The sequence below is a fragment of the Furipterus horrens genome, unplaced genomic scaffold (genome assembly GCF_987537825.1).
Source record: "Furipterus horrens unplaced genomic scaffold, mFurHor1.1.pri manual_scaffold_4, whole genome shotgun sequence".
Taxonomy (NCBI): Eukaryota; Metazoa; Chordata; class Mammalia; order Chiroptera; family Furipteridae; genus Furipterus; species Furipterus horrens.
In genome coordinates, this window is record NW_028327174.1 from 6,299,150 (window position 1) to 6,319,329 (window position 20,180).

At 39.8% G+C, this 20,180-nt stretch overlaps 2 protein-coding genes across 2 annotated transcripts in view; both read left to right on the forward strand.

Annotated features, from left to right (window-relative positions):
• ENTHD1 (ENTH domain containing 1) overlaps positions 1 to 20,180 on the forward strand; it is a 93,058-nt gene that overhangs the window by 41,966 nt on the left and 30,912 nt on the right. Inside the window, exon 4 of the mRNA XM_090275323.1 lies at positions 9,167 to 9,287. Within this exon, the coding sequence (XP_090131449.1) occupies positions 9,167 to 9,287 (121 nt within the window). The remainder of the gene's footprint in view (positions 1 to 9,166; positions 9,288 to 20,180) is intronic.
• LOC150010989 (histone H3.3A-like) lies at positions 2,010 to 2,556 on the forward strand. Its single transcript, XM_090275322.1, has one exon. It carries the CDS (start codon positions 2,094 to 2,096, stop codon positions 2,502 to 2,504), a length of 411 nt encoding a protein of 136 aa, XP_090131448.1. The 5' UTR covers positions 2,010 to 2,093; the 3' UTR covers positions 2,505 to 2,556.

A 20,180-nucleotide genomic window follows, 5' to 3' on the forward strand; every position in this document is an offset into this window, starting at 1 on the left:
ATATCTGACAAAATAGATTTCAAGATAACAAAGGTAACAAGAGACAAAGATGTACATTTTATAATAATAAAGTGACCCTACATCAAGAAGATAAAGCACTTCTCACTATATACGCACCCAATCAGGGAGCACCGAAATATATAAAGCAACAACTGACAGAACTAAAGGGAGAAACTGACAAAAACACAGTCATAGTAGGGAACCTAAATACTCCATTGACAGCTCCAGATAGATCATTCAAATAGAAAATCAATCTAGATTTATTGGCCTTAAATGATACATTAGATCAAATGGACATAATTGACATTTATAGAGCTTTTCATCCCAGAACATCAGATTATACATTCTTTTCCAGGGTACATGGAACATTCTCAAGGATAGCCCATATGCTGGACCACAAAACTAGCCTCAACAAATTTAAGAAGACTGAAACTGTACCAAACACATTCTCTGAACACAATGCTTTGAAATTAGAAATCAATAGCAAAAATGAAGTTTAAAAACATCACAAATATGTGTAGATTAAATAATATACTGCTAAAAAATGACTAGGTCAAAGGAGAAATAAAAGGTGAAGTCAAAAGATATAGAGACAAATGGGAATAACTATAACATATCAAAACTTCTGGGATGCAGTGAAAGCAATAATAAGAGAGAAGTTTGTATCATTACAAGCCTATCTCAAGAAATAAGAAAAATCTCAAATAAACCACCTAACATTACACCTTAAAGAACTAGAAAAAGGAAAAAAAAAAAAGAACAAAAGCAGCACAAAATCAGCAGAAGAAAGGAAATAATAAAAACTAGAGCAGAATTGAATGAAATAGAAAACAAGAAGACTATACAAAAAATTAATACAACAAAAGAGCTTATTCTTTGAAAATATTAGTAAAATTGACAATCCCCTGACTAGATTCACTAAGGAAAAAAGAGAAAAGACTCATATAAACAAAATCAGAAATTAAAGAAAAGTTATCACAGACATCACAGAAATATAAAGGATCATACTAGAATACTCTGAAAGAGTATATGCCACAAAATTCAATAACCTAGAAGAAATGCATAAGTTTCTAGCGATATATAATCTTCCTAGACTGAATCATGGAGAATTAGAAAATCTAAATAGACTGATCAACAGTGAGGAAATTGAAACAATCATCAAAAGCCTCCTCCAAAATAAAAGACGAGAATGAGATGGCTTCATTAGTGAATTCTACCAAGCGTTCAAAGAGGATTTGACACTGATCCTTCTCAAACTCTTCCAAAAAATTGAAGAAGAGGTAATACTTCCTAACACATTTTATGAGTCCAACATAACCTTGATACCAAAACCTGGCAAGGATAACACACACACAAAAAAATTAAGACCAATGAATACAGACGCGAAAGTCCTAAACAAACTAGCAAATTGAATACAACAATGCATTAAAAATAATAATACATCATGATCAAGTGGGGTTCATTCCAGGAACACAAGGATGGTTCAACACACACAAGTCAATCAATGTAACATGCCACATTAACAAAACACAATAAAAATCATATCATCTCATCAATAGATGTAGAAAAGGCATGTGATAAGATACAATATCCATTTATGATTAAAATACTCAATAAAATAGTTATAAAAAGAAAGTACCTCGACATAATAAAGGCCATATGTGAAAACCTCTCTCAGCTAATATCATACTCAATGGTGAAAAACCGAAAACTTTTCCTCTAAAACCAGGAGCAAGACAAGAATGTCCACTCTCACCACTCTTATTCAACATAGAGCTGAAGTCCTAGCCAGAGCAATTAGGCAAAAGAGAGAAATAAAAGGTACCCAAATTGGGAATGAAGAAGTAAAACTGTTACTCTTTGCAGATGACATGATTTTTTATATAGAAAACCCTAATGATGCTACAAAAAAAAAAAAAACTATTAGAAATAATAAACAAATACAGTAAAGTTGCAGGATGCAAAATCAATGTACAAAAATCTGCTTTCCGATTGTGTTCGCAGCCGCTGTCGCTCTCTAACGCCAGCGCCTCCTTCAGCTCACAGAGCTCCAGCCGAAGGAAAAGGGGGGTAACTAAAGAGATCTCTCTGCCATGGCTCGTACAAAGCAGACTGCCCGCAAATCCACCGGTGGTAAAGCACCGAGGAAGCAACTGGCTACCAAAGCCGCTCGCAAGAGTGCGCCCTCTACTGGAGGGGTGAAGAAACCTCATCGTTACAGGCCTGGTACTGTGGCACTCCGTGAAATTAGACGTTATCAGAAGTCCACTGAACTTCTGATTCGCAAACTTCCCTTCCAGCGTCTGGTGCGAGAAATTGCTCAGGACTTCAAAACAGATCTGCGCTTCCAGAGTGCAGCTATTGGTGCTTTGCAGGAGGCAAGTGAAGCCTATCTGGTTGGCCTTTTTGAAGACACCAACCTGTGTGCTATCCATGCCAAACGTGTAACAATTATGCCAAAAGACATCCAGCTAGCACGCCGCATACATGGAGAACGTGCTTAAGAGTCCACTATGATGGGAAACATTTCATTCTTTAAAAAAAAAAAAAATTCTCTTCTTCCTGTTATTGGTAGTTCTGAACGTTCGATATTTTTTTCCATGGGGTCAAAAGATACCTAAGTATATGATTGCAAGTGGAAAATAGGGGACAGAAATCAGGTATTGGCAGTTTTTCCATTTTCATTTGTGTGTGAATTTTTTTAATATAAATGCGGGGACATAAAGCATTAATGCAAGTAAAGATGTTTCAGTGAACAAGTTTCAGCAGTTCAACTTTATAACAATATAAATAAACCTGTTAAATTTTTCTGGACAATGCCAGCATTTGGATTTTTTTAAAACAGTAAATTTCTTATTGATGGCAACTAAATGGTGTTTGTAGCATTTTTATCATACAGTAGATTCCATCCATTCGTTATACTTTTCTGAGTTGTCCTACATGCAAGTACATGTTTTTAATGTTGTCTGTCTTCTGTGCTGTTCCTGTAAGTTTGCTATTAAAATACATTAAACTATTTTTTTAAAAAAATCTGCTTTCCCGTATACTAACAATGAAATTTCAGAAAAATAAATGAAAAATATTTTTTTTGCAATTGCAACAAAAGGAATAAAATACCTAGAAATAAACTAGGAATGTGAAGGACATGTATACTGAAAAGTACAAAGCATTATTAAAAGAGATTGAAAAAGACATAATGAAATGGAAAGATATTGTGTATTCATGGATTGGAAGAATCAGCACAATTAAAATGCCCATATTACCCAAAAACAATATGCAGATTAAATGCAATCCTCATCAAAATCCCAATGACATTTTTTAAAGCAATAGAACCAACAAATCATCATATTTGTACAGAACCACAAAAGACCCCAAATAGCCAAAGCAATCTCAGAAAGAAAGAAAAAAGAACAAAGCTGAAGCTATCACATTATCTAACTACAAATTAGACTACAGAGCAATGATAATCAAAACAGCATTGTATTGGCAGAAATACATACACACAGACAATGAAACAGAATTGAGAGCCCAAAAATAAAACCACATGTATATGAGAAAATAACTTTTGACAAAGGAGCAAAAAAATACAATGGAGAAAGGAAAGCCTCTTCAATAAGAGGTGCTGGAAAAATTAGAAAGCCACATGCAAAAGAAACGACTACAGTTTGTCTCCATGTACAAAAATTAATTCACAATGGATCAAAGACCTAAATATAATACCTGAAACAATAAATTACATAGAAGAAAACATAGGTACTAAATTTATGGACCTTTGTCTTACAGAAGATTTTATGAATTTGACCTCTAAGGCAAGTGAAGTAAAAGCAAAAATAAATTGGTGGGGCTATATCTAACTAAAAACCTCTGCACAACAAAAGAAACCAACAACAAAACAAAAAGCCACCCAGCCTAATGGGAGATGATATTTGTAAACACCAGCTCCGAAAAGGGGTTAATATTCAAAATCTATAAAGAATTCATACAACTCAACAACAAACAATCCAATTGAAAAATGGGCAGAGGACCTGAACGGACACTTCTCTCAAGAAGACATACAAATGGCCAACAGATAAAAAATGCTAAACTTCACTAGCTATTAGGGAAATGCACAAAACTACAATGAGATACCACGTCTCACTTGTTAGAATGGCTATTATCAACAAGACAGGTAATAGCATGTGTTAGGGAGGTTGTAGAGAGAGAAAAACCCTCATTCACTGCTGGTGGGAATGTAAACTGGTACAGCCGCTATGAAAAACAGTATGGAGGGTCCTCACAAAATTAAGAATAGAGTTAACATATGACCAGCAATTTCTCTTCTGGGCATGTACCCCCAAAATGTGAAAATATTTATTTGCAAACATATATGCACCCCTCTGTTTATTGAAGCATTATTCATGGAGGCCAAGACATGGAAATAACCAAAGTGTCTTTCAATAGATGATTGGATAAATAAGATGTGGTGAATATATACTATGGAATACTTCTCAGCCATAAGATGAAATAACTGCCATTTGCAATGACATCGATGGACCTTGAGAAAATTATGCTAAGCGAAATAAGTCAGTCCAGAAAAGCTAAGAACCATATGGTTTCACTCATATGTGGGATATAAAACTGAAACTCATAGACACAGACAACAGTATGGTGGTTACCAGAGGGAAGGGGGACTGGGAGGGGTAGTAAAGGGTAAAGGGGGCCACATATATGGTGATGGGAGATGATTTGACTTTGGGTGGTTCACACACAATGCAATAAACAGGTCATGTATCACAGAAATGTACACTTGAGACCACATAATCTTATTAATAAATGTCGCCAAAAAATTTAATTTAAAAATAAAGTAAAGTAAAAACAAAAATTTTGGCTCTGTGAAAGACCCTGGGTGAAAATGCAAGCTACAAACTGGAAAATAATATTTGCAAAACATATCCAGCAAACAACTAACACCTGCAGCATATTAAAAACTCTTAAAACTCAACAGTTAAAAAGCAAACAATCCAGACTTCAGGCCAAGATGGAGGCCTAGACAGACACACTGCATCTCCCTCCACGACTAAGAAGGAACACAACTACCTCAAAACTAGAAACAACCAGAAGTTCCAGAAAATCAAACTGCGTGGAAGTCCAACAAACAAAGATAAAAGAAATACTCATCCAGACAGGTAGGAGGAATGAAGCCAGGGCAGAGAGGACACGATGTGGTGGTGGCAGCAGCAGCGGCAGTGGTGGGCCAGCAGAAAGTGCAGTCACACGTTTTAAACAGTCGGGAGGGACACCTGGGGAGAGCTCCCAGCACCACACCAGACCGCTCAGCTCACAGTCCCAACACCGGGGAAAATAAAGCCTCATTGCTTCTGACTGTGCAAACCAGTGGGGGTTGGGGCGAAGGAAGAAACTGCCAGTCTCTCAGCAGAGTCCATTTGTTTAAAGGGCTCCCACGACCCTAGAACATCCACAGACCCACCCACTCTGGGAACGACGGTCAAGGCAGCAGATAGAGGGGCGCCAGGCCCATACAAAGTGGGAGAAGTGCCTGGAAAGGGGGCAAGTGCTGAGCAAGTGACATTGTTCCCTTTCAGACCCCTCTCCTACACACAGCACCACAACGTGGTGAAACGGGCTACCCTGTACTGACGAATACCTAAGGCTCCGCCCCTTACAATGTAACAGGTGCAACAGCTCTACCTAAGACACAGAGGCAAAGAAACACAGGAGTCTATCAAAATGAGGATACAGAGAAGTATGCCCCCCAAAAGGGAACAGATCAAGGTTCCAGTGGGAGAACTAAGCAATGAGGAGATAGCCAACCTAACAGATGCAGAGTTCAAAACACTGGTGATAAAGATGCTCCCAGGCTTGATAGATATCCTTAAGTATGGCAAACACATAAAGGAAGAAGTGAAGTCTATACTAAACGAAACGAAGGAAAATCCACACAAAGCCAATGGTGAAGGGAAGAAAACCGGGGTTCAAATCAATGACTTGGAACATAAGGAAAAAAAAACACAGTCAACCAGAACATAATGAGGAAACAAGAATTGAAAAAAATGAGGAGAGGCTTAGGAACCTCTGGGACAACTTTAAACGTGCAAACATCCGATCCATAGGGGTGCCAGATGGAGAAGAGGAAGAGCAAGAAATCGAAAACTTATGTGAAAAACTAATAAAGGAAAACTTCCCAAATTTGGCAAAGGAAATAGACATACAAGTCCAGGAGGAACAGAGAGTCCCAAACAAGGTAGACCCAAAGAGGATCACGCCAAGACACATCATAATTAAAATTCCAAAGGTTCAAGATAAGGAGAGAATCTTAAAAGCAGCAAGAGAAAAGAAGAGAGCTACCTACAAAGGGGTGCCTATAAAACTATCAGCTGATTTCTCAAAAGAAACTGCAGGCAAGAAGGGACTGGCAAGCAGTACTCAATGTGATAAAAAGCAAGGACCTACAACCAAGACTACTCTATCCAGCAAAGCTATCATTTAGAATGGAAGGGCAGATAAAGTGCTTCCCAGACAAGGTAAAGCTAAAGGAGTTCATCATCACCAAGCCATTATTATATGAAATGTTAAAAGGACTTATTTAAGAAAAAGAAGATCAACACTATGAACATTAAAATGACAACAAACTCACAACTATCAACAACTGAATCTAAAAAATAAAAACAAAAACAAACTAAGCAAACAACCAGAACAGGAACAGAATCATAGGTATGGGGATCATTTAGAGGGTTATCAGCTGGGAGGGGGAAGGGAGAGAAATGGGGAAATGGTGCAGGGACTAAGAAGCATAATTGGTTGGTACAAAATAAACAGGGGAAAGTTAAGAATAATATAGGAAATGGTGAAGCCAAAGAACATATATGCATGACCCATGGACATGAACTAAGGGGGGTGGGATTGCTGGAAGGAAAGAGGGTACTGGGAAGAGGGGAGCAAAGGGCAAAGAAATTCGGACCACTGTAACAACATAATCAAAGTACACTTTTTAAAAAAAGCAAACACTCCATCTAGAAAATGGTTAAATGATATCAACAGTCACTTCAGCAAATACAGATGGCAAATAAGCAAGTGAAAAGATGTTCAACACCATTAACCATTAGGAATATGTAATATAAACACAGTGAAATATCAAAATAGCTAAAATAAAAAATAGTGACACCACCAAATACTGGTGAGCATGGGGAGAAATTGGATCACATATACGAGTATATAACTGGTAGGAATATAAAATGGTACAACTGCTCAGGAAAATAGTTGGGCAGTTTCTTCATAAAAACTAAACCTGCAACTCCCATGTGACACTGCAATTGCACTTTTAGGCCTTTATTCCAAAGATAGGAAAACTTATTTTCATACAAAAACCTGTGTTCCTAGCAGCTTTATTTGTAACTGCTAAAATCTGAAAACAACCCGCATGTCCTTTAATGGATTAAACTGTCTTACATCTATATCATGGATACTAATCGGCAATAAAAAGGAACAAAATATTGATACACACAACAATTTAAATGAATCTCCAGGAATTATGCCAGCTTAAAAAAAAAAAAAAAAGCTAATCCCAAAAGGTTATATCCTATATGGATCCATTTATATAACATTCTTCAAATGTCAAAATTATAGAAATGGAGAACAGATTAGTAGTTGTGGGCGAAAGATCTGGAAATAAAAAAGCATCAGGAAGGATCCTTCTGGTGATGGAAGTGTTCTGTCTTGACTATATCAATGTCAATGTCTGGGATATAATATTGTACTATAATTTTGCAACATTTTACCAGAGAAACTGGGTAAAGGATACACAAGATTGCTCTACTGCTTTTTACAACTGAATGCAAATCTACAATGATTTCAAAATTAAAGTTGTCACAAAAAATGGCAAATCACTTGGTTTGGCAGTTTCTAATGATGTTAAAAATAAACATATCCTGTCCACAGAAAGATTTGTACAAGAATGTTCATAGTAGCTTTATTCTTAATAGCTGAAATTTGGAAGTAACCCAAATGTTTATATGCTGGAGAATGGATTAAAAGTTGTGATATATTCCCCTGGCTGGGTGGCTTGCTTGGTCGGAGCATTGTCCCGTATACCAAAAGGTTGTGCATTTGATACCCAGTCAAGTCACGTACCTAGGTTGTGGGTTTGATCCCCAGTATGGGAGGCAACCGATCCATCTCTCTGTCTCTCTCTCTCTCTTGTGCACACACGCACTCTCACAAACACCTATTGTACTATACTTACCCTTCTTCTTGTGATGCTGTGAGACGATGCAGCACCTGCGTGATCAGATTGAGGGCAATGACGTAGGCAGTGTGACATAGCATTAGGCTGCTATAAAAGCTACTCAAACACAAACACTGTGGTGCCATGACCGTCACACGGATCACCAAGACAGGCACTTAAGTGACTAAGAGGTGGGCAGTGTATACAGCCTGGATATGCTCGGCAAAGGGATGATTCATGTCCTGGGTGGGACAGAGCAGGACAGCACAAGATATCAACACGCTACTCAGAATGGCACACAATTTAAAACATGAATTGCTTATTTCTGGATTTTTTTATTTAATATTTTTGGAGCATGGTTGACTGTGCGCAACTGAAACCACAGAAAGTAAAGCCACAGCTAAAGGGGGACTACTTGCAAACAAAATACGGACGACTCTCACAACCATTCTGTCAAGCAATGGGAAACAGATACAAAAGAACACATAGCGTATGGTTACACTTATGTGAAGTTAAGAACAGGCAAAGTCATTGATGGTGATAGAAGATAGAATACTGTTTACTAGTGATGAGGGAATGGTGTCAATTGGAAAGGAACTTAGGGAAACTTCTGCAGTGAAGGAAATGTGGTTGTATAGGTATACACATACAGTTAAAAGTTATTGAGCTCTAAACTTAAGGCTTATGCATTACCATATCTTAATGATACTATAATATAATTCATGGGGAAAAAGGACATATCAGCCAACCACTGCATAGGCTTTATTTGGATCACCGTAAACTCGACGGACACCCAAGTGTATAGATAATTATGTGTGAATTCTTTCAATCAAAATGTGCATATAGCACATGTAGATTATATCCTCATAAATTGCCCACCCATTGTAACAAATTGAGGCAGTGGGATTTTTTTCAACTTTAATGTATTCTCTTCTTTTCTGTAAGGACCTGATGTTATTTGAGGATGATCCAAAGCCGCTTTCACCGACAGTTCCTCCAGCCATGATCCCATCAGCTACATGGTTGTCCGAAGAGCCAGCAGAAGCTTGGAAGCTCGGGGATGCAGGTGAGTTGGTTAAAGAACAGGCAGTTTACTCAGAAACAGAAATAAGAAACACTGGGCAGGAATTTTTCTCACCAGATTTTCTTTTGTGAAATCTAGCGACAACGGTTTTAATTTAACTTGGATAATAAGGGGCAGGACGAGCATGGGCAGATTCAACCCACCTGTGATTCTATAATCTCATTTTATCATTTGTTTCTGTGCGTTTTTTTCTCTATTTTTCTTTTTTCATTGTTTTGTTTCAAAAATTATTAACTACAAACCTTAAATCTTTTATGAATGGTTAAGAGCAGAAAAATTAATTTTAGTTTCTTTTCTCATTTGTATTAACTTCTCTTTGATAAAGAGTTTAACTTAGGACATTTTTCAGAAGCACGCATTGGACAAAAAAGCAAGACGCATGGTACCTCACAAATCGGTTAATCCCCTCTCGAATGGTTCACACAGGAGAAAGACACAGTACAGAATTATACAAAACTGGCCTCCAGTAAATTACACCACTAAATTCCGACTGGGCTCTCCTGCTACTCAGGATCCGACTGAGTCATGCTGAGCCTCTCCGTCCTGCCTCCAGTCTCCATGAACTCTCAATTTTCAGTACCTGCTTCCTCTTGAATTTCTCAAAAAATAAAAAAAAAAAAAGAAAGAAAAAGAAAAAAGAAAGATACACCGAGATGAGAATGAAACTCTTTCATTAGTATTTTTCACCCCCTCGTATATTTTTGCTTTTATACTCACCCAGGCGTCCTTTCCCTTATCCCAGAGGCAGCTCCTTACGTTCTGAGTTTCATCGTCTCCCTTAGCTTTGGACCACACACCTCACTTTCCCCCTTCAGTAGATCCCCAATATCCAAATTATAAAAACTGTAGCTCATTAGTATAGAATTATTTTCCAAGTTCATGTTTATGTAGGTTTCTTATTAAACCAGTCTTGAGAATTATGAGGATATTTTAATAGACATAAAAACAAGAAGTTGTGGGTCGTGGTGATATTTGTAGCTCCAGGATGACATTATTCACATGGATAATTAGTTATACAGGGTTACAATTTTGTAGACAGCTTGCTTTCTATTCTTAGAATATACTTTATGTAAACTGATCCAGATCCAGAACCATGAAAGAGAAGCAGTAAGGAAACATGTTTCTATTCTAATAACTCCATACATTTCCCCACCCCAACTTTTTTTTAATAGACTTTAGTCTTAAGAGCAGTTTTAGGGTCACAGCAAAATTGAGCAGAAGGTACAGAGATTTCCCATACACCCCCTACCTCCAAACGAGCACAGCTTCCCCCACTATGAACACCCTACACCAGAGTGATGAACCCACATTAACACTTCATTGTCACCCAAAGTCCCTAGTTTACATTAGTGTTCGCTCTTGGTGTTGTATGTTCTCTGGGTTTTGACAAATGTGTCACGACTTGTATTCACCATTATAGTATCATGTACAGAAGTTTCGCGGCCCTAAAAATCTTCTATATTCTGCTCTTCATTTCTCCCTTCCCCGCCACCATACTTTTTTCTTTCCCAGAAAGTCATATAGTTGGCATCGTAAGTGTGTAGGCTTTCCAGGCTGGCTTCGTTCACTGAGCGATATGCATTAAGGTTCCTCCGTGTGTTTTTGTGCCTTGATAGCCCAAGTCTTTTTAGCACTGTAGAGGATTTACTAGGGTACTTACCCATTTGCCCACTGAAGACCATCTTGGTTGCGTCTGAGTCTTGGCAATTATAAATAAAGCTGCTGTAAATACCCATGTGCAGTTTGTGTGGACATTTTTCCCCTGACAACACTTCAATACAAGTGAAATCGAGTGTAACTGAGTATTAATGGCAACCTTTAAGAGGAAAAAAGTCACGAAACATGTTGCATGAGGGATGATTCCACCGTCTTACTTGGGTAGGACTCATTTTAATTGGAGGAGCTTTTCCTACTTACAAGTCTGTCTTTTCCCCAACCTTTCCTCTACACTGATCTCAGAGAGATCTTTCTCAAATGCAGATCTTAGCGCTTCACTTCCCGTCTTAAAAACTTTCAACAGTTCTCCACTGCCAATAGGATGTCTAATTTGTTGTTCGTTTGTTTTTCGTACTGTCATATAAGACTTTTCATACTCTGGTCCCAACCAAGCGTCCTGGCCGCATCACCCAATAACTGGCAATATTCACAGTGCTCTGTGACATCCTGTTCCGTGTGTGGTTTCTTCTCCTTCGAGTGTCTTTGTTCCATTTACCCCAGACGTGGAACACATTGCTCTACAACTGCGAGGCGTAAAATGGCCATTTATTCTGCTCAGGTTCTCTGGGTCAGGAATTAGGACAGGGCGCAGTGCCGATGACTTATCTCTGCTCCGTGACATACGTTTGGGCCTCAGCCCAGGACCTCAGAGGCTGGGGACTGAGCATCTGAAGGCCCACTCACTCATGGACCTGGGAGTGGATGTGCACTGTCGGTTGGCAGCCCGAGTTTCTCTCCACATGGGCCTCCTTGTGCAGCCTCTCCACGAGGGCTGGTCTGGGCTTCATCACAGCGCACAACATGGTGGCTGGGTCCCAGGGATGAGCATCTTGTGACAAAAGGGACCAGGCAGAAGCTGAATAATCTTGGAAGTCATGCTGTGATACTTCCTCTACACTCAGTTCATCAAGGCAATTACACAGTCTCGCACCAGTTCAGGGGGAGGGGACGTGGACTGCCACCTCTCCACGGACAAGTGTCAGTATCTTATTGAAAGAAAGAATATGGGATGAGATGTTTGTTTGTAGAGTGATCTTTGAAAAATACAGTCTGCCACAGTCCTCCACCAAATTAGGGATGCCGGTAACATCCTATTCAGACAGCAAGGCCTGGCTCAGAAGTCATTGCTGCTAGGAAATCTTTTTGCACACTGATTTTCTCCTTTCACTACGTTCCCGCGGGACTTTACCCATACCCCTAGTATAGAACCTGTGGTTTTGTATCATAATTATTTTGTGTTTTACTTATTTTTAATTTCTATAAGTAATAAGTGAATGGAGTCTTATTTTTAAAATTCAAACAATATAGCATTAAAATCCCTCTTGACTGTTCCTTATACCGACACAGTCTCCAGAGTTGACTTTTATTATTACTTTGCTGGTTACTCTCCAGACGTTTCTCTGTGCATTTACGAATGTACATGTATCTTTAGAAGTATGTTGGTTTAGAACATTTTTCTGTATTTTTATGAAACTTTTTTTAAACAATATCACTTGACAATCCTTCAGAGTATGTTAATATTTAGAGATTTACCACATATTTTTTAACTCTTGCATTGCCTGGATATTTTAGTTTATTTCTCTGCTGATAAACATGTTGATGTTTCATATTTTTCACTATTACAAATAATGTTTCAGTGAATATCTTTGTGCCCATATGCAAGTGTTTCTTCAGGGTAGATCCTTAGAAGTAGAATTCCCTGATCATAATGGATGCCCGTTTTCTTTCTTTCTTTTTTTTTTTTTTACCTTTAGTGATAAGTTTTAATAAATAAATTGTGACATTTTAATTATGAAGACTACGTAGAATCATAGAATAGTATTTATCAGTTGATGTATCTTGCCACATTGATGTATCTTTAATTTTTTTGTAAAGAATTGGGATACAAGTCCATTTTCGCTTTAGTTAATACTGCTAACTAGCCCCCCGTAACATCAGTACCAACTTCCACTGGCCTGCACTGCAGCGTACGAGAGTACTGCTCACTGACCGGCACTCGATATTTTCCCAGTCCTATGTCTTATCACTTGGATGAAGTTGGCATTGCATAGTAGGTATACTTTCTTCCATGTATTCATTGTATATCTCTATTTCCTCTCTGTGGATTGCCTGCTTAAATCATTAACCTATTTTTCTTTTGGATACTGTGTTGTTGTGTATTTAGATTGATTTTGTAGCATTTTTGTATAGGTGTTACTAACCCTTTCTGTTATTTATGTTGCAAATACCATTTTACAGGTTGTCTTTAAACCTTTTTTATAGAAGTGTTGTTTTTTTGGTGTCTTTATAGAAGTTTTGTGTTTCATATGGTCACATTGATTTTGTATAGTCATATTTATCCCTCATTTTCTTCTGAGGATTGGTATATCGTGTGTTTTTAAGAAGGCTTCTTCTACACCTGGTTCATACTGCATATTCACCCATATTTCATTTTAATTGTTTTAGTTCTTTAACCCATCTGGATTTAAAGTATTTGTGAATGTTTTTAGATAGGGCAGAGGGCATTCACTTGTTTCAGAAACATTTATTGACCAGTTTTTTTTTTCTCTTCTGTTTATAAATGAGTCTTCAACTCGTACTAAGTAGTATCTGTTGTAACAACTCTATCCTCTTCCATTGGTCCATTTTTCTATTCCTGGTCTACTTAATTTTTTTCTAGCTATTATAATAATATTCCATAGTATAAAGGTATCCTATATTGTTTAACTGCATTTTGTTAATGGTTAGTTATTTTCAGGTTTTTACCATTATACATACTGATAAAATGATAGCTTTCTCCTCTCTCAAATAAAGTAGGCTTTTTATTTATATGTTTCCACAATTTAAAGCAGATTCTGAAATAAATTACTCTGAATTTCTTTTGGTAAATTCTGGTCCAGATCACTAACTTAGCCCGTCAACAGATGGTTCTAATTTCCATGTTATAATTTTGGCAACTTCAGCCCAAGCCAAAAACAGAGCAGGAAAGTCATTCCGGTACAACGTCCTCAGTTCTCCTTCTCTCCCTGCCTCCCTGCTGCTGAGGCCCGCAGAGGCCGCTGCTCACGCTCTGGCCTGTGGGGTGTAGGAGCGCTTCCACCCTCCCCAACGCTGACCTTAGCTTTCCTGACCCCATTCCTTCCCTGTCCCTGCTGAGTGACCACTCTCCTGAATTTTGTGCTCAGCGTTCCTCGCTTTTCTTTATAGTTTTACTACATGTGTTTATACTCTGAACAATATATTACATAGTAATTTTACAGGCTTTTTAACTTTATCTAAATAGAGTCATTTGGAATTTAGTTTTTTGTGAACTTTTATGACTCAGTAATATGTTCTTAAGATTCATCTGTGTGTGTCCATGGTTGTCATTTGTTTTCACGCCTGTATAGTACAATATTTCATTGGGTACGTGTATTAGAATGTATTCCTTTATTCCACACTCGAGCACTACCACCAGTATGGTGTCTCAAGTATTTTATACTATACACTGTTATTTATGAACGTACTTAATATGAGGCTCCTGGTTGTCACAGACAAGAGTTTCACTAGGGCACATATTTCAGAGTGAAATCACTGATGGTTCAATGTGAACATCTTTAAATTACTAGATAATGCCAAATTGTTTTCCGAAGTTCTGCTTCCTTCACGTCCTCACCAACCCTTCATATTGTCATTTTTGAAAAAAAGATCACCCATCTGATGGGTGAGGATTGGTTTCTCATCTGTTTTAAAACATATTTTGTAATAATTAAATTAAACATATTTTCAAGTGTCTATGGCTCATTCATATTTCCTGTCTTTCATATTCATGTCTTCTGGAAATTTTTCTATTTGGTTGTTTGTCTTTTTCTTAATTGATTTGTAGAAATTCTTTGTCTATTCTAGAGGCTAACATTTCATTTTTTATATACATTTTTCCCCTTCATGACTTCTCTTTTCACTTCGTAAAGAGTCTTGAATAATAGCAGTTCTCAGTTTTAATGAGGTAGAATTTTATTCCTATGGTTTGTACTTTTTGGATCTTGTTATTATTTTAAATTCCTTATTGTCTCAAGGCCATAAAAATATGTCTTTGTAAGTTAAAATTTTTATAGTTTTGCTTTCCACAATTAAAATTTTAGTGCAGCTCAAATTGGTTTTGTGTTTGGTGGAAGCAGGAGTCTAATTTTACCTCTAAACAGATATCCAGCTGTCCCAACATCATTGTATTGAAAAGTCTGTTCTTTCCCCGACATTTGCATCCTAAAGGAAGTTTACACACATGGATGGATTTGTTTCCAGGCTCTCTTTCTGTTCTATAAGTTATTTGATTATCACTGCACCAACACATAGTTTTAATTACTCTACCTTTGTAATAACTCTTGATGACTTTTCCTTCATCAGCAGTGTTTTGTCTATTTTCTACTTTCTGCTTTCCTACAAAAAAAGTTTGTCGAGTTTCTTGAAAAAAAAAACAAAACCTGTTACAGTTTTGATTGGCATTATCAATCTTTAAATCAGTTTGGAGCAGTGACATTTATACAGTCAAATTATTCTCTTCATTTAAGTCCTCTTTAATGTATTGTATAGTTTTCTCCATACAGGCCTTTTATATCTTTTGTTAGATTTAGTTCTAGGTATTTTATGTATTTCTGTGCTACTGTAAAGTGTATCATTTTATAAATTGCATTTTCTAACTGCTGATGGTTAAAATGAATGAAATTAATTTTTGTATATTGATTTTACTACTAATAACCTTGCTTAATTAACTCTCACCAATTATTCTAATTTATCTGTAGATTCTGCTGGGCTTCTTATATTGAAAATCATGTCATCTGTGAATGATGACAGATTTGTTTCTTTGTTAGTAAACCATATACTTTGTTTTCTCTCTTCACCGGGTAAGTAGGCCCTCCCAGACAGCACTGAGTGAAAGTGTGATCATGGGCTTCCTACACTTAGTCTGTATCGTAAAGAGAGTGATTCCACCATTTGCCCTCCAAACAGGTTTCTTGTATGTATTTCTGCAGATCTCCATCCCTAGCTTAACACTTTTATCATAAATATATGTTGATTTTTTTTTTCATTTTTAGCATCTATATTAATGGTTATCGGTTTCTCTTCTTTCAGCTGTTAATTTTGGAAAACAACCTTGAATTCTTGGAATAAACCCAATTCGGCCATGATATATGATTTATCGCTGAGTTTGATTTGCTGTTTTGTTTAGGAGTTTCACATCTATAAGTAAAATTCTCTAGAATTGTCATTTCTCACATTCTCTTTGTCATGTTTTGACACTGAGATTTTGCTAGATTCATAAAAAAGAGTTGGAAAGTAGCACTTTAATTCTCTGGAATAGTTTGGGAAGGGCTGTTCTTGAGATAATGAGAAAATAGAGTGGGTATCTTGTACATTCACAGGGGGCGATGCTGGCAGGAGGGCTGCAGGCAGGGAAGGCCCTTGGGCACCTGGAATATGGAGACAGAGCACCACGCCTTTTATCACGGAGAGGTCTGCTGTAACCAACCTGACGCCAGCTAACTGGCTCTTTTCCCTGGGAAATGGGGCTGCGCTGGGGATGTGACATTACCCTCTTCCTTTGGCCGGCTAGACATCTGCTGTTATGGTAGTCAGGTCACCTCGGTGAGGGGAAGTTCATGTTGTCACGTCCATGCGTAACCTCTGTCCCTGGAACATGGCCAAAGCCGTTGACCAATGACCGGAGTGACTAGGGAAAGAAGGTGATTGATGGCCATTAAACAGCACCTGCCCATCTGACTTTGAGAACCTCTTTCACAGTGAATGTCCCCTTGTAGGCCTTTATATCGTCGTCGTCGTCGTCGTCGGCAGCCGTCCGTCTCGAGAGACGATGGCGTAGCTTCTTGAGAGTCTATCTGCACCGCCGAGAATGGCTGTGCAGTCCGATTCGGGAGTGACAATCCCTGCCGCACTTGGTACAGGTGAAGGCAGATGGCTGTTGTTGCTGCTGCTGACGCTGCTTCTGCCTCGATCTTTTCTGGACCGCCTCCTCGTTGCGCGCAGCCTCTGCGCGTGACGTACCTTGCCTGACCGCGAGCCTCCAGGCTAGGCGGTCGTCTGCTTGAACTTCCCATGTGTTGAGATTGATGGAGCATTGTGTCATGTCCTTTTTGCAGATGTCTTTGAACCGCAGTTTTGGGCGCCCTCTCATCCTCTTGCCTTCTGCTAGCTCGCCGTAGAGGAGGTCTTTGGGGATACGGCCTGCATCCATTCTTTTGACATGGCCGAGCCACCTGAGGCGTCTCTCGCTAAGAACTGCATGCAAACTGCTCATATTGGCTCGCTTCAGCACCTCGGTGTTGGGAACCTTATCCTGCCAGGTGACATGCAGGACGCGTCGCAGGCACCTCATGTGGAAGCTGTTGAGTTTCCTTTCGTGCCTTGCGTAGGTGGTCCACGTCTCGCTGCCATAGAGGAGAGTGCTGAGTACGCAGGCTTGGTAGATGCACAGTCTGGTTTTCTCAGTGAGGCTGGAATTGTTCCACGCTCGCCGGTTCAGTCTGGCCATAACTGTGGCTGCCCTGGCGATTCTCCGGTTGACCTCCAAGTCGACTGACAGAGAGCTCGAGATGGTGGACCCGAGGTAAGTGAAGTCGTTGACAACCTCCAGGGTGTATCCGTTGATGGTGATGCATGGGGGAGTCCCCGTGCCTTGAGCCATAACATTCGTCTTCGTCAGGCTGATGGCTAGTCCGAACTCCTTGCATGCGTGGGAAAGGCAAGTGACTAGCTGCTGGAGTCCCTCTTCGGAGTGTGATGTCAAAGCTGCGTCGTAGGCCTTTATATAGGACATGAATATCTTCACACAGTGTGCACGTATATTCTGAGAGGTCCATCCACATATTTCTTTGTCACCAGCCTTCCAACCTTATTCTTTCCGAGTCCCTGAGTGCACCCATCAGCCACGGCCTATGAATTGCATCTTGCCTTTCACCTGAATGTGCACATCCAGATGTAGCATTTGCAGGGCCACCTCGGAGGATTTTCCGGCTCTTTCAGGGGCATTTCTGAGTAGAGCTATAATTAAGCACTTACCCACTTCTGGCCAGTGCTGGCGCACCTTATCGATCCTCTTAACTGTCAGTTCCTCAGGGAGCCATGGGTGTAGGGGGAGGGGGAGGCAGGTTCCAGGGAGTCTGAGCCGTGGCTTGTATGGTTTCCATGGGTCTTCTGGACTGACTTGATCTGGTCTCATCTATGTCATTTAGATTTTACAATGGAGAGTTGCTGTTCACGTCCAGTTTTATGTTCTGTGGCCCAGATAACACCCGTTACATTGTGGGCACATAGTTACTTGGTGTCCTGTGGGGTAGACAAAAGAAGGCATGGCCTCACTCCAAAGCCCTAGAGGTCGGTCAGCTTTGTGATTTTCCTACTGGGGCTCATGAGAGGCTGCATTTAGCATCTACCTCTGCCTGAGGCACTAGCACTGGTTCTAGGCTGTACTCTCAGGGACAGCTTACACAGTGGGCTGGGCCTGCTGCAGAACCTTTTCTGGCTTTGATGTGCACTTAAAAGTGGGTGAGTGATCGGAACAGAGCACCCAAATGTGATATACATTGCCTCTAATATTTAAAAAGGCCATGATTACTGTGATTTTTTTTCTTTGTGTTGGGCAGTTTGAGGTGAAAAAACTTGCCTCTCACTTTAAGAGGACACAGCTTGACCTGCTTCAGCCCACTGTATAAACATTGCACAGGGGTGGCAGGCCCTTGAACTTTCCCGGGACTTATCACCCACCTCCTGCATGTAGGTAGCTGCAAGAGTGCTTGCTATTCTTTGCTTAATAAGTCCAGTTAGCACTGTACCTTCAGTGTAATGGACCAGTGTGATGTTCTGTGGGGTAGCAAGAAAATCCAGGTTTCTCTCTTAACAGAGCAGAGTTGGCATAGCTGTGAGGTCAGACAGTAAAGGTACAATGTGTCCCAGCCCCATGAAGCCTAACTGATTCGAATTCTCTTTATTAATAGAGATGCTCAAAAGCACTTCTAGGCTGAGCACTGTACTCTGGATGCCAGAGGCTGTGTTGACTTGCTCTAGTAAGGATACCATAGCTGGAACTACAGCTATGATTGGCATCACCCCCCGATCATGTCTGTAAGCTCCACAGTCATTCTCTGCAATCCATCTGGCTTTTCAGAAAGACAAGTGGGTTAGGAATGTGGTAAGAACCAAGTCTTTGATGGTGGCAGTAATCTCTGCACTTTCCCCTGAAACATTTTTTGGGGATTAAGGGGGTGTAATCCTAGGGGCTTCTACCTGGTTCTTTTAACCATAATGGCCTGAACTCCATGGGCCCCAGAACTGATGTGGGGATTCTGCCAGTTACTAAGTGTACCTGTTCCCATTAAACGTTCTGAGATCATAGAAATAACTAGAGGTGGGTCTGTGGTTTTACTGGGCCCGTTGTGAGGTGGAGCCTAGGCCAAGACTTCATGTGTCCCCTGATTTCCATAAATCTCTACTCAGTAGACTGTAGTGGAGTTGTCAGCTCTCCAGAGGTGAGTATCAGTAAAGAGCCAGCATCTAACAAGCCCTGGAAATTCTGTGTTGTTGTAAATGGCTGCAGGTACCTCTCAGGAAGGCTGAGAGGAGGATTTACTATACGCACCTGCGGTGGCATTTCAGGATTCATCCTCAGAGGAGTCTGACCTTCCCCTCAGTGGGGAGATTCTGGCTCTGTGAACTGGCTTGGGTTCAGGAATCACGTAAGAGGCCATGAACCGCACCACGATGACACTGGTTAAGTCTCCCACCTACGGATGCTGAGCAACACTCAGAGGCTGCTCGTCTATTTCCTACAGATCTTGTGATTCGTCAACCATTACCATACATCCCTGAAAGTTAACAAAAAAGTGCTGACATCTTTGCATCCCTGTGGCTTACTGTGGTTATTGGGCTGGGCCTGTCTGCAGGAATTAAGCACCACCACCTGGCTCTTCCCACTCCAGGATGCCATTATTTCTGTTGGGCTCAGGGGACCTAATTCAACTGCGTAGTCCCTGTGGTCATCTTCTGCCTACAAATGACAACCACCACAAAGCTCTTCAGTGCTGCTGGCACCCCGTCACTATACATTTTTCAATGCCTTGGTGAATGGCATGCCCCCCAGGGCAATTAGAAGGAGGCTGAGCATGTTGTGCATAACAGGTTAATCCCACA